This window comes from Apus apus, chromosome 2 (assembly GCF_020740795.1).
Source record: "Apus apus isolate bApuApu2 chromosome 2, bApuApu2.pri.cur, whole genome shotgun sequence".
Classification (NCBI taxonomy): domain Eukaryota; kingdom Metazoa; phylum Chordata; class Aves; order Apodiformes; family Apodidae; genus Apus; species Apus apus.
This window is the reverse complement of record NC_067283.1, coordinates 103,560,531-103,585,029: the sequence shown is the minus strand read 5'-3', so window position 1 is coordinate 103,585,029 and position 24,499 is coordinate 103,560,531. Positions and strand designations below refer to the sequence as shown.

Below are 24,499 nucleotides of genomic sequence, written 5' to 3'. Positions count from 1 at the left end.
TTCAATTTGACACAGTTAGTTTATCACCAATTAAAAGCCTAAGACTGCAAGGTTGCTGCACAAGGCCCCTGAACACATCTGTCCTGTTTTCCAAACTTGAAATGAAGCTTCAGAACGTTTTTGATGCTCAAATCTGTTAACATGAACACACAAACAGTGTATTTGCAGATTCCAGATGCAAAGCTTTGCTAGAAAAGCACTCTAGAAACAGTAGCATGTCACCATTTTCAATTAAAGACATTTAAACCTAAATGAATAGTGACTTTTCTTTTTCCTCTTAAAGAATCCTTGGCGAGGTACTCAAGACAATTACATAATGCTTACAATAGGCTATTTTTCCTAGCTAAACAAGGATATTCCCTCAGAAAAATAAAAACGTGCATATTAGATGAAGACAGCAATGACAGAGTAACAGAAAAGAGCAGAATAACAGAAATTATCAGAATACCTTTTTACCCACGGAAAGCATTATGTCCTACAATTCCAGAAGAAGGGAGAAAAACTAACAGACATTAAACAGAAGAAACACTTTCTTCCATACAAGTTTTAATACAAGTTTCTCTCCACAGCACTCCTACAATGACAAAAAAAAAATTAACTTCAGATCTTCTCTAGTATTTTGCCACTAAAGCCTTCCTTCTTCCTTCTGGTACTTCAACTGTACCAGCTATGTTGAAATCAAGCCCTTAATTCTTTCTAGAGCATCATCAACCTGGAATTTTCTGCAGCTCTATTTTTCCCTTCATCTCCCTCCCCCACTGCTTTTCTTTCACAGTTGTTTTTCAGTATTCTCCTGTTTTTGCCAGTAGTCTCAATATACTCACAAGCAAAAGCCCCTCTCTATCTACAGAGCCCCCCTAATCATTACTTGTATCTGCACCTTGCTTACCAGTTCCTGCTGGTTCTCTTCACAACTGATTGCACAAAAGGGAGCAAGGGAACAACTTCAGCATTTACATTTTATAAAAACTAATGGGAGTTCTGCACAGATATTTTGAAAGATTCTTTTCAAGGCAAGAAATTAATCTTTATCTAAAAAATTTAAAATAATCATGTAGATTTGCTGAGTAGCCGAAGTACATAATAAAAGTTATTTTAAAATGTACTAAAGGAAAGTGTTGTCCTACATTCTAAAGGGGCTTGATTTTGTTGCGGACAAAAGTAAGGAACAGAGTTACCTTTGGGGGGATGATTTAGCAAAATGAAAAACTACAGTATTTTATTGCAGTTGCAGAAGCCTAGTTTGAATATTGACAAGAAAGAACATACTGGTCTGTGCTGAACACAGGTTCAGCAGTTCTGACTTTCCCTCATTAACCCAATAAAATGTTCAATGCTACCTACCTGAATCATCAGCTAATCTGCTGATTCTCTCCAACACAGCAATACAATCTCTCTCATCATCACTCACTTCCTTCAAAGTGTCCAGCAAACTTCGAGCCACCATTTGCCTAGTTTACAAGAAAGATTGAAAATCAGCATTATTCGTGTCCAGAAATACAGCCAAATCAAAGTTTCGAAATCATACAAGCTTTTTTAAAACCAAACAGTGAAATTTTACATAGATTCACTTTTAACTCAATAAATTTAGTTAGTCCTGCTTTGGGAATTCTTAATTCTGATACCTGGAGTAATCCTAAAGAACTGTTAACATTAAATGTAACATGATAAGTATCCCTGTGGTTTACAAGAATAAAGGAAAACAGCCACAAAGATAAAAAATAGTAACCGTCTGCTAGGTTAGCAAACAGGAACTGAATGCTGTGAAGTCAGTGTTAGCCTTCCATCCTCACCTCTGAATTCCCTAACTTGTTCATGCAAAGCAAGACAACACCACCACTATTGTCAGAACAGTTTTAAACCAATTAATGAACTTATCTCACAAACAAAAGTATGAATGTTCAAGCTGAAGGTTTTCATAATGGCACCAACATTTAGAAGCTAAACTTCATTCAAATGCTATACAGACCAATGGGTATATATTGTGAAAATAAAATATCCTATATGTGCCCGAGATGTACATTAAGAAAAGTAGAAATGAAACACTACGAAAATATAAAACAAATCAGAATCAACTCAGTTGTTACTTTTAATAAACAAGAAACTTTCCTAAGGGTTAAATTTAGCAATGACAAGATACAGTCAAATTTGGGGTTTTGTCCTCTAAGGTTCTGTTGCAGCGTTATGTTACACAGTCATACCTACCAGTTACCTAGACAGCCCTAAACACTAAGTTTTTAAACAACGCAGTTGGCAATGTGTGGCAATGAACCATTCTCCTCAACAACAGCCTGCAATGGTGGTGTTACTTTTTTTCACCCTTTTGGACAACATGGATTGAATATCAGTTCAGAGAGCTAGCAGGATTCTCCTGACAGCAAAATGGGCCAAGGAACAGCAGTCAACACACCCTTAGCTCTTGTACTGCCCTGGACCAATTTATCAAAATGCTGAAGCAGCAAGGGTCAAGCACCAGATACTTCCAGAACTGACTGCCGGAAACACTGTTAGGGGGTAGCCTAGATACAAGGACTGTTGACAAACAGCAGTACTGCAGACAAGAGCAGAAGCATAGCTAAACTTGATCATGTGTACTAAAAATGGTGAATGAAGGTGCTGGTCACAAACTGGCAAGAAATAGATGGTGACATTCCTAGTTTAGAGGGGAAACTTGAGAACTTGACAATTCCATGCAATTCGAGAAATACAGTAGGTTTTCATGAATTCCCAAAGCTAAGCAGACATTCTCATTTTCTCTAACTGAAAATCAGTAATTTAAATATTTGACATTGGACACTTGCAAAACTATCTTAAACTAAACTGGTTTGATGTACAGATGAAAAAAAATCCTCTAAAAAATGAACTGCAGAAAACTGTTCCTTTAACCATTTTCCTCTCACTCAATCTTTTCAACCTGGTAAAAAACCAAAATCTCTGAGCAGGGATATTGATATGCAGTTCAAAGTTCAATGATCAAAATTCTAAAGGAGGGAAACAGACTACATGACACACTAACCTAGAAGCAGAGTTGACTTGGTCTTTTAAAGGGCTGGACACTTCTGAAAAGATAAGAGGAACAGACGAAGTATATTTCATAAACCAGTCTGCCTGGATGCATGTGTCTCCAACATACTAAACATAATCTTGGAATGCAAGAGGCCAGTCAACTGACTGAGCTGGTTTCAGCAAGTAAGGAACCACAATAAACAACACTACATCCCATCTGGCTACTGAGGACTATGAAATGGCCCCCTACTATGCTGTGAGTTTTGAGAAGACTAATCTCATACAGCTTTGTTAGCTCCTGAACTGTGATGGCTGGATCTCACAGTATGTCTTTGCTAGTTCCTATGAATTAGACAGATGGCTACACAGAAGTAGCCACCCTGTAAGGTGAAGGCCACAAACCTTCTGCTCAAGAGGAGGAGATGAAAAAACAAATCCTAACCTGAAGTAGGTATCACTTATTTATTAAACCCACTCAAAGCTAAGAAGGAATGTTCAACTTCTTCCCTGGACTAAAGCTAGAAGATGGCCCCTAAGTGCATCCAGGTGGTACAATTAGCAGATTCTGGTAAAAATCATTACAACAAAGGCAACAGGGAAAGCTAAGCTTACCCTAGAAAACCTAACTGGGTCGGCAGCCAGTAACGACAAGGTAGTCTCTTAACTCCCTTCATCCAGTGTTCCGGGAGATGATGTCCACTCATGTCACAGAATCACAGAATGGTTAAGGTTGGAAGGGACCTTAAATATCATGAGATTCCAAGCTCCCTGCTAAGAGCAGGGACACCTCAGCCTAGACCAGGCTGCACAAAGCCTTATCCAACCTGGCCTTAACCACCTCCAGGGAGTGGGCTTCCACAACCCCCCTGAGCAACCTACTGTCGTACCTCACTACCCTCACAGTGAAGAATTTCTTCCTGATGTCTAACCTAAATCTACCCTCTTTCAGTTTAAAACCCACATCCTATCACTACCCTTTCTGGGGAAAAGCCCCTGCCCAGCTTTCCTGTAGGCCCCATTCAGGTACTGGAAGGCCACCATAAGGTTTCCTCAGAGCTTTCTCTTCTCCAGGCTTAATAGCCTCAACTCTCTCAGCCTGTCTTACCATCTCCACTGCCCTTCTCTGGAAGCTCTCCAACAGCTCCATGTCTTTCCTGTGATGAGGGCTCCAGACATGTATGCAGTACTCCAGGTGCAGCCTCACCAGAGCAGCACCTCCCTGGCCCTGCTGGCCACACTTCTTTTGATGCAGCCCAGGATGCAGTTGCTCTCTGGGCTCCAGTGCACACTGGTGGCTCATGTCAAGTTTTTCATCTACCACTGCCCCCAAGTCCTTCTCCTTGGGACTGCTCTCTAGCCATTCTCCCCCCAGCCTGTATTTGTGCCTGGGGTTGCACCGACCCAGGTGCAGGACCTTGCACTTGGCCTTGTTGAACTTCATGAGGTTGGCATGGGCCCACCTCTCCAGCCTGTCAAGGTCCCTCTGGGTAGCATCCCTTCCCTCTAGGGTGTCAACTACTCCACAGAGTTTGGCATCATCAGCAAGCTTGCTGAGGATACACTCAATCCCACTGTCCATGTCCCCAACAAAGATGTTAAACAGCACTGATCCCAGTACTGACCCCTGAGGAATGCCACTTGTCACTTTCCACCATTTGGACACTGAACCATTGACCACAACTCTCTGGGTGCGGCCATCCAGCCAATTACTTATCCACCAAGTGGTCCCTCTGTTAAATCCATGTCTTGTCAGTTTGGAGACCTGGATGTTTTGTGGGACAGAGTCAAATTCCTTGCACAAAACTAGGTAGATTACATCAGTTGCTCTGCCACTATCCACCATCTCTATAGCCTTGTCATAGAAGGCCAGCAAATTGGTCAGGCATGATTCACCCTCAGTGAAGCCATGTTGGCTGTCATCAATCACCTCCTTATTCTCCATGTGCCTTAGCAGATTTTCCAGGAGGATCTGTTCCATGATCTTGCCAGGCACAGAGGTGAGCCTGACCAGCCTGCAGTTCCCCAGGTCTTCCTTTTTCCCCTTTTTAAAAAACAGGGGCTATGTGACCTTTTTTCCAGTCAGCGGTAACCTCAGCAGACCGCAATGACCTCTCAAAGATGATGGACAGATGTTTAGCAACTGCATCCACCAGCCCCCTCAGGACCCATGGATGGACCCCATCATGTCCCATAGACTTGTGTGTCTTCAGGTTCTTTAGATGGTCATGAACCTGTTCTTGTCGTACAGTGGGGGGTGCTTTGTTGTCCCAGTCTCTGCTTTCACCTGCTGTGGCCTTGTTCTGCCAGTATCCCCAACAATCTGCCAAAATTCTTGTTGTGCCTCCAAGATGCAAACTTAGGACACAGAGCTAAACCTACCCCACATCTGCCATAGCCTGAGAGCTAGCATATAGGCAACTAAAGTGGAATGACTCCAGCCCTGCAAGCTCACACTTCAGCATGCTCCACTTACTGGAGAGTGGAGAATAAGCAAGGGTCCCTAGTGCCCTCTCTAGCAGTCTGATCTTCCTTCTCAGGCAAACATTGGCAGTCAAGCTACAAAAAGCCTACAACAGAGGACTGCAATGAACTATCAAGGCCTAGTAGCATAGCATAAGGCAAGAAGTAGCTTGCCCAGCAACTTGACAGGTGAGTACCACATGAGCATTTGCGGAATTGTAACAGAGCTCCCAAGGATGACCTGTGTGGCCTAGACACAAAAAAACCTAACAAAAATCAGTGGACATGATTCATGCTCAAGAAACAAGGAGATACCTCCTGTAACAGGGAAAAAGAGAAGGAACAGGTTTCCTCTAATGATAATTGCAAAATGTTCCCATAAACTGCATTGTAATAGGGGATCAGACTCATTCAAGTACTTTTGTGTCAAATTACTCCACCAACATTAACAATGATAATGTAAGTGATTTCAATGGCATACATCTGTTCCTATGCATTACTTCTGGTTATTAGGGCAAAATCTGGGACTAGGATTAATGGTTTATTGCCATATCTCTCCTGCCACTTGCTTGGGTTTGTGCAGTGCTTGCCTCTAATGAAATACCAAACTCCACTGAGAACTTCTACCTTACACATTCTCTGCCAGCACAGTTGTCTTCAGTGCCACAACTAACAGCATTGCATCTTCTTGCCCATTTGGTCAGATCTCATACCCAGTTCCTCCAGCTCCAAAGAGATTTTTGCTAGCTGCTCTGACAAGTGAAGCTTTAAATCAATAACACTACAGCTGTGAACACCTGAAGAAAATTATTTATTAACCTTACATGTTTTTGGTATATGACTGACACCTAAGCAGCAGTGTATCTATTTATCCATTAAATAGCTTATAGGCCAAAGAAAGGGCAGAGGTCCAAGGCTGGAATGTAGCATGCAGTACAGGCACTTCAGCTGTTATGGGCAAAAGTGGAGGATAATTAGCAGAGTTTATATTGTGACTGTTGGAGTCAGCAATCAGAAAACCACATTAAAAGAATTCATTGCCACATGTGGTACAGCCTCTTTTCTGATCCAAATCGCTCTTTTGGAGCCTAGAAAGCAAGAAGGCTACCTTCTACCAACCATGAGAAACCCTCATGTCTGTGTTGTGAAATTACAGAAGCATACCTTTTAGCCAAAAAAGACACGTTACCCAGAATGCTTTAGGCCAAATCTTCACCTACACTGTAGACAGCAAAAGTGCTACTGATAGACCATACAAAAACACACACCCAGCTATGCTTAATCCCTCTTTGAGACCCAGTATATCCTCAGCTACTGATGAGTGAAGCTCTGCAAGTATTTTTAAGTTAAACTATTTCAGAAAAAATATTTCCAGAGACATCAGATGGATTCTCCCATGGGAAAAGCAAAGAAGTACTTCAAAACACAAAGAAGCATGGCAAGAGGATAGCTGAAAAGTACCTACAATGATTTGTAGACATGGTCTGATAGCCAAGACAGATCATACTGGGGAACGAGAGTCTGCTGCCAAGATCTGCTTCAGTTTGAAGAGAAAGGGCAACAACAATTCCTCAAATAGTAGGCTGATAGAAGGGAAAGGTCTGTTGTTCAGGAACTGCCTCGCTATTCAAAAAGATCTGTTGGTGAATATTGTATACTTCTGAGCCTTCTTAATGAAGAATGGAAGCAAGTCAATGGCAATGAAGCTTGGGAAAACCCACAAAGGATTTTTAAAGTGAGAAGAGACAAAAGCTATGCTTCAATCTGCAGCAGCAGTTGGTTTTTAAAGTAAACAGCAAAATGGAATACTCATCCATGCGTGCATGCGCACACACCAGTGCTACCAGACACAAGAGGATGCTGTGTTTCAGGATGGTGGTCTTGGCTTTCTGTTCAGCATCTGTACTTGCTGCAACATGACATTTGGATTTTTAAAGTTTATGCTAGAGATGCTTCTCAACTCTGGTCTGGAGGCTGCCTCTTTAGTAATAAAACCATAACCAGAATTCTACTTGCCTTGGCTTTCGGAAACAAGAGAGGTCATATTTGTCAGGTTCCCCTCAATTCTTGGAGACTATGACAAGGTCTGTGGTGCTGACCAGCAACACTTGCAACAGTAAGGACATACACTATAACATGTCAAAAACTGTCACACTGCAACTCCTTCCACCATTTGGGAAGCTGTTGAAGGATTTCCTACCTCACTTTTTTTTTTAGTTCACCATATCAAAAATCATTTAAATGAAGAAGCAATTCCTATTCGCAAGTTCCAAGTCCTATCTTCTAAAATTTCTTAGGTTGCAGACATAGATCCATTTCCATTTGAGAGCAAATGGCTTTGGCCTTCAGACACCATGTGAGAAATCTTAAGACCTCAAGGAGTCCACTCAAAGGAAACTAAGCTTTTGTAGTTACTGTCAAAAATCACTTCACTTGAATAATTCAATATAATCACACACTGCAATTATTATACATACGTAGATGACTAACCAAATCGAAAATTATAATAAAAACAAATGCAAAGAGAAATAACACTTAAAGGTTTTTGTTAGGTTTGCGGTTTTTTTCCCTAAAAAACAAAACAAAACACACACACGAAAAGCAAATTTATCCATTCAAAGAAAAAAAAAAATAGCCTAATTTATCTAGGTTCAGTGTTATGTTTCAAGGCCTTGGGCACCTGTAATTTGAAGCTTCCACACCAATGCAGGTTCAAGGTCACAGAAACAACTGAAACATCATTAACTTACTCATAATAAAAAATTATGCTAAACTACACATAAGCAATTGGATGCGATACCAATTGCTTATGAGAATAAGTCCCATACTAAGAGACATAAATTACATTACAGATAAGTAATTTATTCTTATCTTTTCCCTATGAAAAGCTCCACTTCATCCACGTAGCAAAAATCATTCGTATTTCTCCCAAGACTGACTAATGCTCAATCACCATAAACTGTCTGCACTAGCTACTCACTTATACCGTATGATAGTGAGTAGCAGTTATATCACTCTTTCCTCTAATTTCTTATGCTACATAACACAGTAAACCTACAAAGAGAGCTAGGATTAAACAACATGTTTACACCAGAGGAAAAAAAGAAAGAAACAAACAACCCAAAACACTAAACAAGCAAACACAAGAAAACCCCAAGGAAAACTATCCTTATTCCATCCATCTTCCCCTGCAGAAGGCAAGCATAGGATGCATAAAGGTGGGCACCACCATCAAAAACATTTCAAGCTTATGCATACCCCATGCAATCCACACTGAGAGACTCAGAAAGACAATTTTTTTCTTGAATGGGTAAGGAAAATATAAGGAACACTGTTATTTAATATTCAAGTCACACAACTTGAGCTTCTGAGTTTGTTCTCCTCTGTACTGGCTTTTATTACAGAATTGTCACCTATGGCCCTAAAGGCTCCTCTTCCCTTCCTCCCCATGAGAAGTAAACCAAAAACTCTCTCCTGGTTGGCAAATTGCTGATATCATTTCAAACTGCAAAATACCACAAGCTTTGTATTTCAGGAAAACACAAAACTTTAAAATCAGATATTTCAGAACTAATTAATGCATAAAGATTTATGCAGGTTATCATAAGTGAAACCATTCTATAATTGTTAGCTTCAGTTCCATCAGAATGAAAACCTTTCAAGCAGGGTATGTCCCTACATGTAGTATGGAATTTTAAGTACACTTCACATGACTGAAGTTAAGCACAGGGCTAAACCCTTACAGAACTCAGGCCACAAACAATAAAATAGAGGCTAACCTACAGTGTGGTTGATCATAGACTTGTCTTGCACATAGTACTGAACTAAGAATTCAACATCAAAGCAAACATACTTTATTAAAGATTTACTTGAAGCCCAAACTAAACTATGTTAAAATAAAACACCATAAAACCTCAACATATTTTATACATGTCCATGATCTTGTAACTGTTTGCAGTTACAATTAAAATAAATGATGGCTTTGAATTTCTTCATTCCATTGCAGAGCATCTGTGCACAGGGAATGGGGTGAGAGGTGTCTCTGTCTCTAGTATGCTACAGTATCTGTACTTTTAAATGGAACAACTAGCTCAATGGCATTACAGAAATAAAAAGGGGAAAATACAGAGAACAGTACTAACTGGGTAAGGTAAAACCTTTTCAGCAGTTTTTCATTTTCAATAACCAGAAGCAATAATATTCAAACTGTAAACCACAAACAAGGATGACCCTGCAGAACACTTCCTGGGTTCCCCTGGCAATCTACAGTACTATCCATTATCCTCTCCTGACCTTCAATGAAAAATTTTCTTAAAGTTACAGAGCTATGGATAAAATTTACTATTATAATTTAGGCCTGTTTCAACAGGAATGTTCACATCAACAAAAAGCCCAAGAGGATGTGGTCCAATTAAAGAAAAAAATTCAAGAAGTCCTGAACTACAATTGCTTAAAAGGTAAGCAAACTTTTTTCTGTTAACATTAATCTTTTGCTCTCTGTAAGTAAGAGTATCAACAAACAGATTTAGGAGTGGAAACTAAAGAATTTTGTACAGTTGTCAATTTTTTAAAAATTATTTGTATTTCATGCAAATTAACTTCAGTCAGATGTGAACAAGATTAATAGTTTGCATAGTGTTAGACAGGATATTTAAAAAGCATACCTGTTAAATATGTTCTCACTTGCAGCGTACTTGTCCAGTCTTCCCAAAGGCGTCAACATTTCATCTTGTGAGACAAAGTCCAGGGCTGAAGGTATAATAATGACATCAGACTCTGAGCTGTAGTCATCCACACCAACTATCAGAGACATCAGAAATATTCCTTATAATCACAGTAGTTTAACACTAAAATGATGCCTGTTGTTGGTCTGAAATACAGAAGTCTAGACAAGTTCCCACTGACAATGTAATTAGTAACTGCACTGCACCATTACCCCTAGCTTTCCCCAGCCTCCATTTGATTGATTACATATAAATTGGACTAAATGGATTTTTAAGTAATTTTCTCTAAATTCCCAAATATCATGTTTCACTAAATGTCAAAGTTTCCTATCTTTATAGTTTATCTTTCTATTAAGCAAATTACTATTAGCTAATTCTAAAGTCAGCTTTCCAAAGACACACAGACTAAAAATCATGACAGCAATTAGACCAGAGATAAAAAAATAACATAGCATCATCTAACAGAACAAAAAAGAAGGTTTTTTAAAAAAGAGAAATCTAAATTGTGTTTAAAAGTTCACGCAATTCACCTATTGCATAATTATTGACAAACACATCAATAGGGAACGTAATATAAAGACATCTTTATCAACATGGAACTACAATGAAATAGAAAAGGGCTCCTTCCCTACTCTGCTGAGCTGCTTGAAAAATTAGAAAAAGGTGGTAGTTAAAATCCTGTCTTCCACATACTCTCTAAACTGCTCAAAAACTCCATCCCATAACAAACATCTTACTCTGTAATTTCAATCCCTTATTTGCTAGTATCACAAATGCATTCACTCATTTGCAAGAACTATCCTAGGTCACCTGCTTTACTCCTGAAAATACAATATTACAGTACACTACAACTATTCTTCAGTCTAGCCAAGTTTCTCTGAAAAGCCTTTTGAAAACTAGCAAATAGAGATGGATAGAAGACAAAGACAGATCTAGAAGTTTGGATTATTTTTTTTAAGTGAACTCTACAGAAGAAAGAAGAGATTGTCATCTTACCTTCCAACCAATTATACTATGTTATGTAAACTGGTAATTAGACATTGTACCATTATCTTCAAAATTCAGAACACGCAAGCAGCTACCATTTCCTGAACATCTTCCTTGACACAGTTCAAATGTCAAAAGACTTAACACCAAACTTTCCATATGAGTAACATTCTTAGGCCTGAACTGAATTAATGGCACCCCTTCACCAACAAAATTATTCTCCCATTCAATGGGCGTTGTTTAATTGGTCATAAATAAATTCCACCCCTGGAGGAGGGTCCAAATTCTTATTTGCTGATTGGACATGAAATCCTTGCCAGAAATCAAATGAAGAAATGATGGGAAAAGAGCAAGGGTGTAAGAAGAATCTGGGATAAAAGGACAAGGAGATAGTGTGCTAGAAGCTGCAAAGCAAAGTAGATGAAAGAGCAATTTGGGGAGAGGAACTGGTGTTCTAGCACATGCCTAAGGTAAAGGGTAACAAACTGCAGGGGGAGGAAGAGAAGGCTCAAATAAAAAAGGTCAGCTGCAGAAAGCTATTGCAGCAGAAAGGAAAAGCACTTAGCAACCCCAGGTTTACACAACTGTTTGAACCTGTGTTTGGTTTGGGTTTGTGGGTTTAGTTGGGATTTTTGTTTGGTTTGAGTTGGTTTTTTTTGCAAGAATCAATTTTATTTTCACAAGAAAAGCGGGGCGAGGTAAAAATGCACTCATAATGAAAGGATTTTATGCCAGGTTAAGTTAATAAGGGACAGGCTACACGCTTTGACAGGCTCACAGGCCTTTAATCCAACCCATCGATTCACCAGAAGCCAGAGGTTTTCCTGTGTTTATAGTCATGCCATGCACTCTTCTTATACAGACTGATCTTTTTAGAACACAATCTTTCAGTTGGAAGGGACCTACAACAAGCATGTAGTCCAACCGCCTGACCAGTTCAGGGCTGATCAAAAGCTACAGCAAATTATTAAGAGTATTGTCCAAATGCCTCTCAAACACTGCCAGCCTTGGGACACCAACCACCTCTCCAGGAAACCTTTTTCAGGGTCTGACCATCCTCTTGGTAAAGAAATGCTTCCTAATGTCCAGTCTAAACCCTCTCAGTGCAGCTGTGAACCATTTCCAAATGTCTTGTCACTGGATCCCAGGGAGTAGAGATCAGCACCTATTTCTCCACATCCCCACCTCGAGAAGCTGTAGAGAGCAATGACATTGCCCCTCAACCTCCTTTTCTCCAAACTGGTCAAACCCAGAGACCTCAGCCACTCCTCACAGGAGCTCCTCATAGAACATTTCATTGTATGCCAGCTTGTGCTGTCAGAAGACTGACTCAAGACATACTTCAAAGCAACAAACATATTCTGCAGCATCCACACATTAAGTTAATTAATTACATTAATTTTTTTTTCTATTCTTATAACTGAGCCCTTCACTAAGGAGCTAAATCTCTGCCCTCAGATCAATTTCTAAACTACAGAACTGAAATTAATAGTTAAGTTGTAGGAGAAAACATCACTCTAATATTCAGTTATATTAATTCTATTACAGGTTCTTATTGTTCTAGTTTTACTTCCTCTGTATATCTCCTCTCAACTTCAACTTTATGTTCCACATTCCTCCCTTTCCCCTCTTAATTTATTCTCCCCTGAAACTCCTATAGTGAGTGGTCCTATGTAGATGCCATACTAGATAGTGCAGAATATGGCAACTGCTCACTGTATGTCTTAACACATAAACATACAGCAAAGTTGACATAGGTGTCTGACGCCTTGATTTAATGAACTGAATGTGTTCTGATAATTTTTGCCTTGTGAAACCAGTTAAGTCAAGCAAACTGCTAAATCCACTCTATATCAGATGCAAATATCAATGATAAATATATAAGCAGCTGCTTACTGTTTTTCTGTTTGATGTCTCCTGCTAGTTCAAACAGAAAGCGATGTGTGTGGATTTGACTCTGATGTGTTTGTGCATGACAAAATGAAGTTTAGCACTACACTGGGCTTAACGTGCCTCTGCTTCCGATGCTGAGCAACACTGATTATTTAAATAGTTCCAATATCTCAGCTTGTGGTCACAAAAGAGATCATTCACATGGCAGCATCCCAATAAACACAACACTAATACCAACAGGGAAGGGAGAGGTGATAAAAATAAATCAGTCAGTACCTGAACAGTTTAAAGTTTTTTTTAAACTACTGTTACAGTTACCTTACATATTCATTTTCACTTTCACGATCAAGACCCCAATCCATATTAAGCCAGACATTAGTTCAGTAGAATTCTCACTCTAACAGGGATCCTCAGTGGGTGTTTGTCTTTAACTTGCCCCAAAGACAATTCACCAACAATTTAACAACTGCTCACCTAAAACGCATAAAGAGCCTACTTTGCATTATTCAATAAATCAAATAACTTTGATATTCTCTACACTTGGAAGGTTATTCCAAAAAAACTATAAAAAACCTGTTAATATTGCCTCTTCAGCCCTCCTCTGTTTCCACCCAACTTTGAGCACTTCCTCAAGCACCACAGACCCTTTTGCAAATTTTACAAATGCAAAAAACAACCTTGAACATAAGTGTACTGGTTTTGGCTGAGATAACAGTTAAAATTTCTCACAGTAGCTTGTAAGAGACTATTTTGTGCACCACCAGCCTACTCATTGGCAGGGCAGTGTGAAGAGTAGAACAGGCCTTGAACTGTGTAAGCACTGCTCAGCAGTAACTAAAACACCCCTTGTGTTATCAATACCAGTTTCAGCATAAATCCAAAACATAGCACATATGAAGAAATTTAACTCTATCCCACCCAAAACCAGAACAAGTCTTGGCTAGTTCAAATGCAGAACATAGACTAGGCAACAGGGCTACATGTTACTCTCCTACTGCAGAAAAATTATAGGTCACTTTCCTTATTTTCTCCACTTTTTAAAACCAGTACCATTAAGTCTGGACCAAATGCTCAGAAGCCACTGAAAACCAATCCAAGTTCAGAGCCTAAGTACTTTTTAATCTAAGTACCTTTAATGTCTTACATGCTCACATCAACATGCAAAAGAATTACAACTAAGAAATTAGGAGTTTCTATAAAAATGCCCTATCCCAGCAGTTTTAAGTCACTGGTGGTGAAGGAGGAGGAACAATAACTGGACATGAGTGTGAAAAGCAACCACAGTGCCACTATTTTTTGTCCACATAAGCACCAAAGCACAGCAAAATTAATAAATGCATTAATTTATCTAGACTAAGTAATTTCCAAACTTCTCTTCAAAACTCTACACTACTACCACCAAATACAAGGCAGCATTGCATAACAAGATAAGCACCCGATTTTCTTTCAGTATGTATCACTGACCTGTTGTATTGCACAAGCCAAATTATTCTCCCTCTCTTTACTTTTTTTTCCTGTCCAATCATTTGACTATTTTTTGTGGAAGTTGTTCAAGCTTGTCTATCTTGCATCTGGTCCACACCATACCAAGAACATATTAACACCCCCACTTTAAGATCTCCTTTGTTTTATGGGAAGGATACAACCACAACTTACCACAATTATTAACTAACATGAACCATACAGCAATCCTGCTGAGACAATGCTAAGACGTGCTTAGTCAACCACTGACAAGCTTGGTTGAGCATACAACAAACAGACATTCATTTACAACTCAGCCCCTATAAAACCACAGCCTATAGGCCAACTTCCAAGTGAGCTGATTTTTCTACTACATCTCTCATCTTCATAGGTTCTTTCACAAAGATCTTGATAATTAGTATTTTTCTTTTTTTAATTTTATTTATTTAATTATTAATTAATGCATTAACTGTTTGCCATACACTGTTCAATAGCAAGATCTACATGTATTCTTTTTGTTATTCTGTATCAGCTATGGGCTCCAGGACAGAAACATATTCACCCTCATTTTGGCATGGAAACTCAGTAACAAGTTGACAGGTGTTCTAAAAATGAGCCATTTTCATTTCTCAAAGATGAGCAATAAACAATTTTAAGGATTTGAGATTTCCAACTAATATTACAGTTCCCTCATTTTATCGTCTGCTTTCCCAAAGCATTCTCAAAACCTTTGAAGAAGTCTCTATGGCAGCTACCACAGATAAATCTATTAAAATGGACTAATTTTTCTTCAACTATAGTACAGGCTATTTGCTGTGCTCTACATCAATTGTTGCAATAAGCATGTTCAGGTTAAGACAGCACTTGTGTGCAAAAAGGACTTTGTTCCGTTCTGCTGTTCAAGAAATTTTTCTGTTTAACTGTTAAGCAGAAATAGTAGCCCTGCAAGTCCAAACATTTGACGTAACAAAATACCAGCAAGTTTTGTTCTAAGTCACCATACTCTATGCTATGAAAGAATACATTCACCTTACACTCAGATTTCTGCAGAACCCAAGCAGTGTTCTCAGCCCTCCAATGCTGCAAATACATGCCTTCCAATCTCATTTTCTGTAATGATATCATTTTGCAATGTTTCTGCAAAGAGAAATCCACCTCAGAGTGAGCAGGGAAGCTAAACATTTATATTTGTCCACAGTTGGAATCCCATTACTCTTACCCTTTCATAATGCAGTATATTCCAGTTCCAGTTCAACAGTGACATCATAGACCAAAGCATCAGTCACACTACTTCAGCTTCATTTGCTACCACAAATTTACTGCACTGCTTCAGTAGTATTAACCAAGAGCTATTGCAATGACAGTTACACAAATATTACAAAGTGCGCTTGCTCCACCATCTTGGCTGCCTGGTCCAGGGATCACACACTGGTGATTATAGATCCCACTGTCAGAAAGCAGGAGCTGATTTTTCCAAGAGACACTTAAAATCAGAGTCATAGAATGATTTGGGCTGGAAGAGACCTTAAAGTTCATCTAGTTCCAACCCTCCTGCATGAGAAGGGACACCTCCCATTAGACCAAGTTGCTCAAAGCCTCATCCAACCTGGCCTTAACACATCCGGGAAGGGGGCATCCATAACCTCCCTGGGCAACCTGTTGCAGTGTCTCACCACCCTTACACTAAATAATTTCTTCCTAATCTCTAACCTAAATCTCCCCTCTTCCAGCTTAAAACCATTACCCCTTGTCCCATCACTACACTTCCTTGTAAAAAGTCCATCCCCAGCTTTCCTGTAAGCCCCCCTCAAATACTGGAAGGCCACTACAAGGTCTCCTAGGAGCCTATTCTCCTGCTGTAGTCTAAGGCTGAAAATGCAGATGAGATGCCACAAGATTACCCTGATATTGCAAATGCTTTCAGAAAAAAAAATTTAAAAGTTTCAACTGTGTGTGATTTTACTGAGCAAAATTACAGAAGAGGTGAACAGAAGTAAAAAAGGGGTATGCAATAATCTTAGATTCCAGTCTGTCTACCGTATTAGCAGAAACAAAAGTCATGCTTCCTTTCACCGTCTCTCCCCCAAATTTCCCCTTCAAACATGGAGCACTAACCACCTTGAACCTCTTATGAAGGGGGTGAAGTCACCACATCTCATTGCACAGACTTTGCTGTCTGCACACAACACAAGCTTGGTGGGATGGGGCTTCGAGGTGATGGAGGGGGAGAGAGGTAGGAGCAAGGAAGAAGATATGAAGGAGGAAATGCAAAACAGCTCTGACACAAAGCTACTGTGCTAACAGCAAGGCTTACCGCATTAGCTCCTGTGTAGCACTTTCATAGCAGAGCTTGCTAACAGAGCAAACCCTTTAAAATAAAGCTTTGGTACAGGCTTAAGGAGGAGGGGGGTTTTAGAAGAATGAAAGACGCATAAATCAAAATCAGCAGCTATTTCCATACAGAATTTAGGCAAGTATGGCATAGCAAATTTAGAAGTCCCACTAGACTAAATATAACAGGCTAAGAGAATATTTTCATTTAGCAAAGGCCTTCAAAAAAAGATACAGTTATCAAGCATGCCAAATGAGTTGCATTTCTCAACAAGCATCACAGGAAACAAGGGGTGATACAAAATTCCTTAAGCGACACGGACAGGCCATCTCTTTAAGGCATACATAAGCAGCACTGAAGATTCCGATTTGCTCTGAAACAAAGGAAAAAGTTCTATCTCAAATTGCTCACTAGCCATGTATTTGCACAACAGCAGAATGTACCTTCTACCGGTTAACAATGTGACCTGCAACAAAAGCTGTTCCAGAAGAAATTGAAACGAGAAGGACATCCAAGCTACCAGTTAAAACAGTTAACAGTTTATATTCTGTCCACTGATTTCCTGTTTGGAGCATGTCATGCCCATCACCATGGTACTCAAGTCCCCTGCTATTTAAGTCCCTCTCTTCTACCCCTTCCAAACAACTGCATACAATTAAGAATCATGGAATGAGGCTGGAGTGAGGCAAAAGTCAGCTAGTGCAAGCAGGAAGTTTCTTTAAGGTACTTTCTCTCCTCTACAAGGCCTCTTACAGACAAAGAAAGGTATCCATCCTCTCTCTGCAGAGTGCTACTCTTGTGGGGGTTTTGTTTACCTCCATGACTGACCGAGAGTTTTGTAGCGCTGCAAAGACAATTCTGCTTCCATCTTCAACCAACATGGTCTCCCTAGTCCTACACATGCATTCACTCTGCTTGGGTCTGTGCTTAAATTCTGCCCCTAACTGGGTATCTGGTAAACACAAAGCCATCAAGTTCAAAGTACGTATGCTTTAGCTGTGGACTAAGTGGAAGGGAGAGCATTATGAAGGAAGAAGTTGAAGCTCAAATGCTCCAATGTCTTGTGCTAGCTTTGCAATACTGATGTGACACATCAGCTACTAACCCAACAGCTCCAGTTGAACCAAGTGTTGCTTGTTGTAACTGTGGAGTTACTTTGACTGCTTCAGTCACAATAACTGAAATACACTTTATTGGGCTAAATGCTGCAGAGAAGGCAAGTTCTATGACTAGTACCTTTATAATCTATAAAACATGGCTTTGCAGCATAAATCACTTTGAAATTCCTAACTGTACTTTTCCTCTCTCCATGCTCGAAACACTGATTGACAGCATTCAAAACTTGGTGGGATAAGCCTTCGTGTTTCCTGCACGTTCAGAGGCGGAAATTCTTTCTGCAACTCTCCACACTTTTCCTGCCTGTGCTCAGTACAAGGCATAAAACTGGTATATGGAAGAAGACTGAGTGGTACAGATGCAGCAGATTCACTTTTTGAAAAAGTAAGAGCAGACATTGTTATTACTGTCAATGTTATTTAAAATAGAATTTCCTCTGATAAAACATACATACAAGCAAATTTGCACATGCAAGTATCCCTACAGACTAATCAAGCTATTCCTCCTTGCTGCCTAGAGAGGAAGGAAAAGGTGGTCTCTTCCATTCAAGTATTTGGGAACTGTACACTTTGGCAACAAGACACAAAAATACATAAGCAGACTTGTTTATCAGAGGAAAATGTTCCACCAGTCTGAATTAGTGCTCATATAAAATGTCACTTTTATACATTAATATATTTAGCTTTTACAGAAACTGTATCTCAGAATAATGCATATTTATTGTACTATTTGCCTTTCATTTTTACTTTTAAAATAGTAAAAAAACCCCTCCATTAAACCACTATTCTCAACTTTCAGTGCTGTTATCCTGCTCTTGCAAATTAATACCCTTCAGAAATATATTCTGACGATTAATTCAATTTACACATTGGATGGGATTTTAACACCCTGTTGTCAGAGAACTGCAGCATCCCACCCAAACCAAGAAAAAGCTACATTGATTCTTCTTATGCTACACCTTCTAAAGCAGGCAGAGAAGCCCTGATGTTCCCAGTTCTTTTAGGGGCAGCTGTCCCTGCCCCGCTCTTCCAAAGAGAATTGTTACTCAGGCTCTCAAAGCAGGAGCCATCCTTTCATCTAGTTATGCTTCTGTTACTAGTCATCTCTTGCAGCTACTACTCCTACAGTGAAGACTTCCTGCCCACACAAAGAGAAAAGTCTCAGCAGCAAAAGACACACGCTGGAAAGAGGCATTTTATCTTCAAAATGTTGCTGTCTGCAACCTCCACAATAGGTCAGCAGTCAGAAACAACTGCATGAACAACGTTTCACTCTATCCTATGATTTTGAAAATTCCCATCTCTTTCCCGACTCATTCATGCCTTCCCCTTTTTGATTTTTTCCTCCAAGCGGAAGAGAAAAGGAGAAGGAGACTACCAGGCTCTATTTTTCAGAATACACATCCTGCACACAGCCCTGGACAGATGGAAAGAAGTCAGAATCATGGTACTTCTGACTGCATCTATCTGCATTGATCAGTTCAACCTTCAGAAACATCCAGAGGGAAGAAGACAGGGTGCAGAACACAAACTATCTAGGAAAAGTCATAAAGAATATTTTACATATAATCAGAAATATATACTTATACCATTCGCCTTGTTTGCTTTTCAACCATTTTTGTTGCTTATTTTCGGTTCTATACTTGGCTTATACAGTTCCCTTATTCCATTTCTGTTTTGTATGCACAAAACCAAGATCTGAACAAATGTAAATTTTCCCCTCACTTCTTTTCATATACTGTGCAAGATTTTAGACAAAAGATCAAAGACAACCATAGTCCAAGTAGCATTACAGGTAACAGTTCAGCTGACACTGAACAACTACCTTAATTTTGTCACCTTAGAGTGGCCAGGTCAGATAGGCAGTCTTCTGCAGGCTCAGTCTTCTAAATTTCACCCTATTGCCTCTACGGTGTTTGTGTTGGTTTGGATTTTTTTTGCCTTGATGTGTATCATACAAGGCTTTTTGTTAGGTTCATCTTCACACAAATTAAATGCAATTATATGTTACTTATTTGGGGGGGTTAGAATCAAAAACAAAGTTGTTTTTCACAAAAAAAAAAAAAACTTACATTTGTTAATTACATTTATTTTATAACCTTCGGTATACTCAGCCAGGACTCAGTCACCGACTATTTTTTTCCCCCCCTTCAAGCTACCAAACAAGGAAAAGCCACTGGCTGAATATGGGAGGACCAGAAATTCTTTAATTATTAAAGCCTCTGACATCAGAAACTACCTCAACACAAACAAAATATTAGCTAAAAACAAAGTACTGAAATGCTACATGCCAAGCTATGTAACTCTTAAAGCAATCTTCTGTGTAATGTGCCATCAGGTGTAAAGTATGCATTCACCTGGAAAAAAAATATAAATCTGAGCTTTCCACTGGTTACCAAGCAACCAAGAGCAGAAAATAATATGAAGCTTTCAAAGTAGAAGTACAAACAAAAGCCAAGATTAATTATTTAAAAGTCAATCCAGCTGCTTTATCAACCCCTCCCTAAAAGCCTTTCTTATAATAACTCCTGTTTAATCTCTGACCTCTTAAACAAATAAACAAAAGGCAATTTTAAAATGGATCCTTTCCACAGCATATATTTTGAAGGTCTCCCACTAGACCAAAAGCAGATGAACTACTCTCTGTTGAAATCTAGGAATGTTTCATGTAACCTAAATATTTATCAAGTTCTCTTTGGGGAAAAGGTATACTTCATTTTACAAGCAACTATTAAAACAATACTCCCAAGAGATAACCATTTACTGTTTTATATTTCAGATTAATTAGCATCCAATGCATTGGCACAATAAAAGAGGGGAGGCACCAATTGTACAGTTGTACCAATTGTTGATTAAACTCCAACTTTCCAGAGACCTTAGAGAGAGCTATCAAAAAACAGCTGTTCTTAACTCTGCCCATCTAAAAAGATATACTAGACCCCTGGGTTCATTACTTTTAGCAGCAAATGTGTGTTCTTTACTTGACTCCAGGACTTTCTCCTACTGCTTCAGAACATGACCAATAAGGGGTACCTATTAGTCACCCTAATGATTCTTTCATTTTCTTTTGTACTTTCATTGTATTAGAAAACAATGAATCACTTTGTAAATTATCATTATTAAAAAAAGAAAACCATTTTGTGATTCAGAATCAAACCTAGACTCACTGATGAGTTCCAAAAAGTACCTTATCTAGTAAAATGTTTCAAGCCGTATGTAGAGACCAAGCTTCCAGTGTCCAATCCAGATCTGTGCACATGCATCTACTTAGTCTTAATCACTCCTGGTTTCTCCAGTGTACCTCACAGATGTTTTGCTATTGCTTGATACCAGATCAATTAAAAGTCCAAAGAAATACTGAAAACTACATAGTTCACTTTTCAAAATAGCCAAACAGTTGATTCCAACTCAGTCTTTTAATTAATATTATTTTAGATTTAGCTAATTTCTACTCCTAAATTCTATCACCAGTGCTACAAGTATGTTTAAATGTCTTTTTCCTCGTTTGTCCTTAGTGATACCTTAGTACATTTAACAGCAAGATCACAGCTGGCAGAATCACTCATGCATAAAAGCTGCCAGCACTGTCAGGTTTCTCAGAATTGCATTCTACTACTTCAGGAATACACCTCTAAACCAGCATTTAACTCTACTGCTCAAAAGAGCTGTAAATATTTTAAAAATTTACAATAGAGAGGCAGTGTAAGGTGGGGTTCAGGCTTGGCACAGCCAGGCAAAAACTGTGGCTTTTGGTCTTTTTTATTTTGACATTGTCTGTTTCATATGTGCAAACATGAAATGTAATCCCATTAATTGGGAATGCTTTCATAAACAGCGTAAGATCAGTTGTACGTGGGTACAAAATATGGCTATTTCAAAGAAATACCACTACACAAGACACAGTGCTTTTGACTAGATATGTACAGACTCCCCAGTCCGTATTATTTTTCTTTAGCTCAAACCCACAAGAACAAAACCACATAAAATTTAGAATTCTAAAAGACATCATATGACCGAATTACATCCAGACAGCACACACTGATTCATACAGATCCCTGTTTTTTCTCTTTAAAAATAAACACCAGTATTGAGCTGTTCACTTCCATCTACTTCCATCGAAACCTCAGTAATTTTTAAAGAAGTTTCAAATTTTTAGATTTCTATGGCTCCTGCCTTCAGGATGCTCTCATCTGCACTGAGTCATATCTCCACGCATATGTTTTAAAAGACAAGACCATAATGTTCAAACAATCACTAGAAACCCAGGGGTTCAGAATCACACCTCAAATGACTACTCTCATACCTTACTTCAACTTAAGCCAAGAAAAAAAAAATCATAATACTAAGTGGAAATTTAAGACCACACTTCCTTTCTTAAAGTGTGACACTTCTGAAAAAGTCCTTTTGCAAACACACCAAGTTTTCAAACAGCTGTGCTATCAATCTGAATGTCAAGCAAGGAAAATTGAAAAAAAGTAAGTAAAGCCTGAGAAAAGCTCCCTCTTTGTGCAAGGCAACACATGGTAACAGCCTTTAAAACATCAGGTGACAAAGCTGAGAAAGAAGAGCTAACGGTTAAATTCTGAAAAGTTAAAATAACTCTCCTTTAAAAATGTAAGCCATAAAATCAAGAGTTTGTCTCCTACAATCTCGGTGGATTGCTATGCAGACTGCATGCCAGACAAAATACCTTCAGAAAGCGACTAGGGTCCACACACCCACGGAAGACGCCAGCGTTCCCAGCCTCCTCTGCCTCCATTTTCACTTTCCACCCAAAATGTATCCTCCTCTGCTTCCAAGCAGCTCCCTCGGCACTGACATTACCAACAGACGCCTTCTCACCTGAGCTAACAACACTTCACAGTCTGCCCAGCCAGGTTTCATACCCCCCCGAGTTAGCAGCAGTTTTTCACCAGAGCCACAATTCTGCAGTTTGCACCCTGACACTGACTCTGTTCCACACACCTCTCTCCGGCAGGGTCAGGAAGGGGGGGCCCTGAGGGAGGGAGGGGATGAGGAAGGGAGGGGGAGGACATACACACATACATATACATACATATATATACATATATACACACACACAATTACATAGAAAAGGAAAGAGCAACCCACACGCTGCAGCCTCCGACCCAGCAGGTTCCTCCTCCTCCTCCCCAGGGGCGTCCCCCCGCGGCCGGGCCATCAGGGGCCCACGGGCTGCCACACCTCCCGGCAGGGCGGCCGTTAACGGAACCCCCGCCCCCCGCGCGCGGCCCAACGCACCCCGCTGCGCGCCGCCGCCCCGCGGGGAAGCCCGGCGGAGCCCGGCCTGCCGCAGGCGCGCCCGGGCGCGGGTCATGGACGCCGAGGAGCGCGGACCGCGGCCTCCTCCTCCTCCTCCGCCGCCGCCTCCTCCTCCCCGCCGCCTCCCACAATGCACCGTGGGCGCTCCCCCTCCGCAGCCACTTCCTCGCCCCAAAGCCGCCCCGCGCCGCCGCCGCCGCCCTCCCCAGCCCCACTCACATCCGTCGATCTCCTCCTGCAGGTCCTCCTGGAGCAGCGACAGATCTGCGGGAGACACGCCATGTACCAACCAACATTCCCGGCCGGCTGTGCCTTCCCCCCCCCCCCGACCCGCCGCCGCCGCCACCGCCCCTCGCCACGCCGGACCCGCCCCTACCCCCCCCCCCCACACACACACCTCCCGTGGGGCCGCCCCCCGCCACCGGCGGACGCCGCGGGCTGTGTCCCGGTGCCGACCCCACCCCGCAGCCCCCCGCGCCCCAAGCCGGACCGCGGAGGGAAGCGCTTCGGAAGCCGGGGCGGGGGAGAGAGCGAGAGAGAGAGAGGGGGAGAAAGAGGAGGGCTGGCGCCTCGGCGGGGAGGCGGCGTGTGCGGGAAGGGGGAGGGGGGCGCTACCTACCCGCCATCTTGCTGCAGCCCCCGCGGGGCGCCGGGCTACATTGGACCCGCGGCCGAGCAGCGGCGGGGGCGGCGGGGCGGGCGGCGGGAAGGGGCAGGCCCTGCGCTGTCCAGGCCCGGGGCCCGGCGGCGTCTCCCCACGTCCCCGGGAGAGTCAGTCGCGCAGGGAGGGAGGGAGGGAGGAGGGAACGAGCGGGCGGGCGGAGGAAGGCGGGAGGAGGGGTCTGGGCCGGACACGCTGCCCCCGCCTCCGCCCGGCGGAGCCGCGCTCGCTGCCTCGCAGGGGCGGCCGCGCCTCCCCGCCCCGCGTTCTGACTCACGCCCGGAGCCGTCCGGCCCGGCCCGGCCCGGCCTCACCGACGGGCGGCGGGGCTGGCGGCTGTCACGGCGTGGCCGCCCCAGCCCGCTCACCTGGCCCCGCCGCTGCCCCCCCGCCGCCAGCCCGGGGCTCGGGCCGCTCCCGCCGCCCGCCGAGGGGCGGGGAGGGCAGTGGGCTGAGGTGAGGTGAGGCCGCGCCGCGCCCTCGCCCTGCCCGGGAAGGCCCCGCTTCGGGTGTGGTGTTTCCCCCCGGAGAGAAAGGACCCTCCGGGTGGCCGCGCCGCGAAGGTTCTCACCTTGTG

The 24,499-nt window shown here is 41.6% G+C and overlaps 1 protein-coding gene across 6 annotated transcripts in view; it reads right to left on the bottom strand.

Annotated features, from left to right (window-relative positions):
• Positions 1–24,036, bottom strand: part of PPP4R1 (protein phosphatase 4 regulatory subunit 1) — a 61,272-nt gene extending 37,236 nt beyond the window's left edge. For 2 of the 6 annotated variants that reach the window (XM_051610647.1, XM_051610649.1), the window contains exons 1-4: positions 23,881–24,036; positions 23,481–23,525; positions 10,131–10,266; positions 1,345–1,451 (exon numbers count right to left, since the gene is read on the bottom strand). In XM_051610647.1, the coding sequence (XP_051466607.1) occupies positions 1,345–1,451; positions 10,131–10,266; positions 23,481–23,525; positions 23,881–23,887 (295 nt within the window). In that variant the 5' untranslated portion in view covers positions 23,888–24,036. Of the gene's footprint in view, positions 1–448; positions 538–1,344; positions 1,452–3,016; positions 3,047–10,130; positions 10,267–23,480; positions 23,526–23,880 lie in introns of those variants that run through there. The other 4 variants (XM_051610648.1, XM_051610650.1, XM_051610651.1 and 1 more) reach the window with 4 other exon arrangements.
• Between the last annotated feature and the right edge of the window lie 463 nt (positions 24,037–24,499).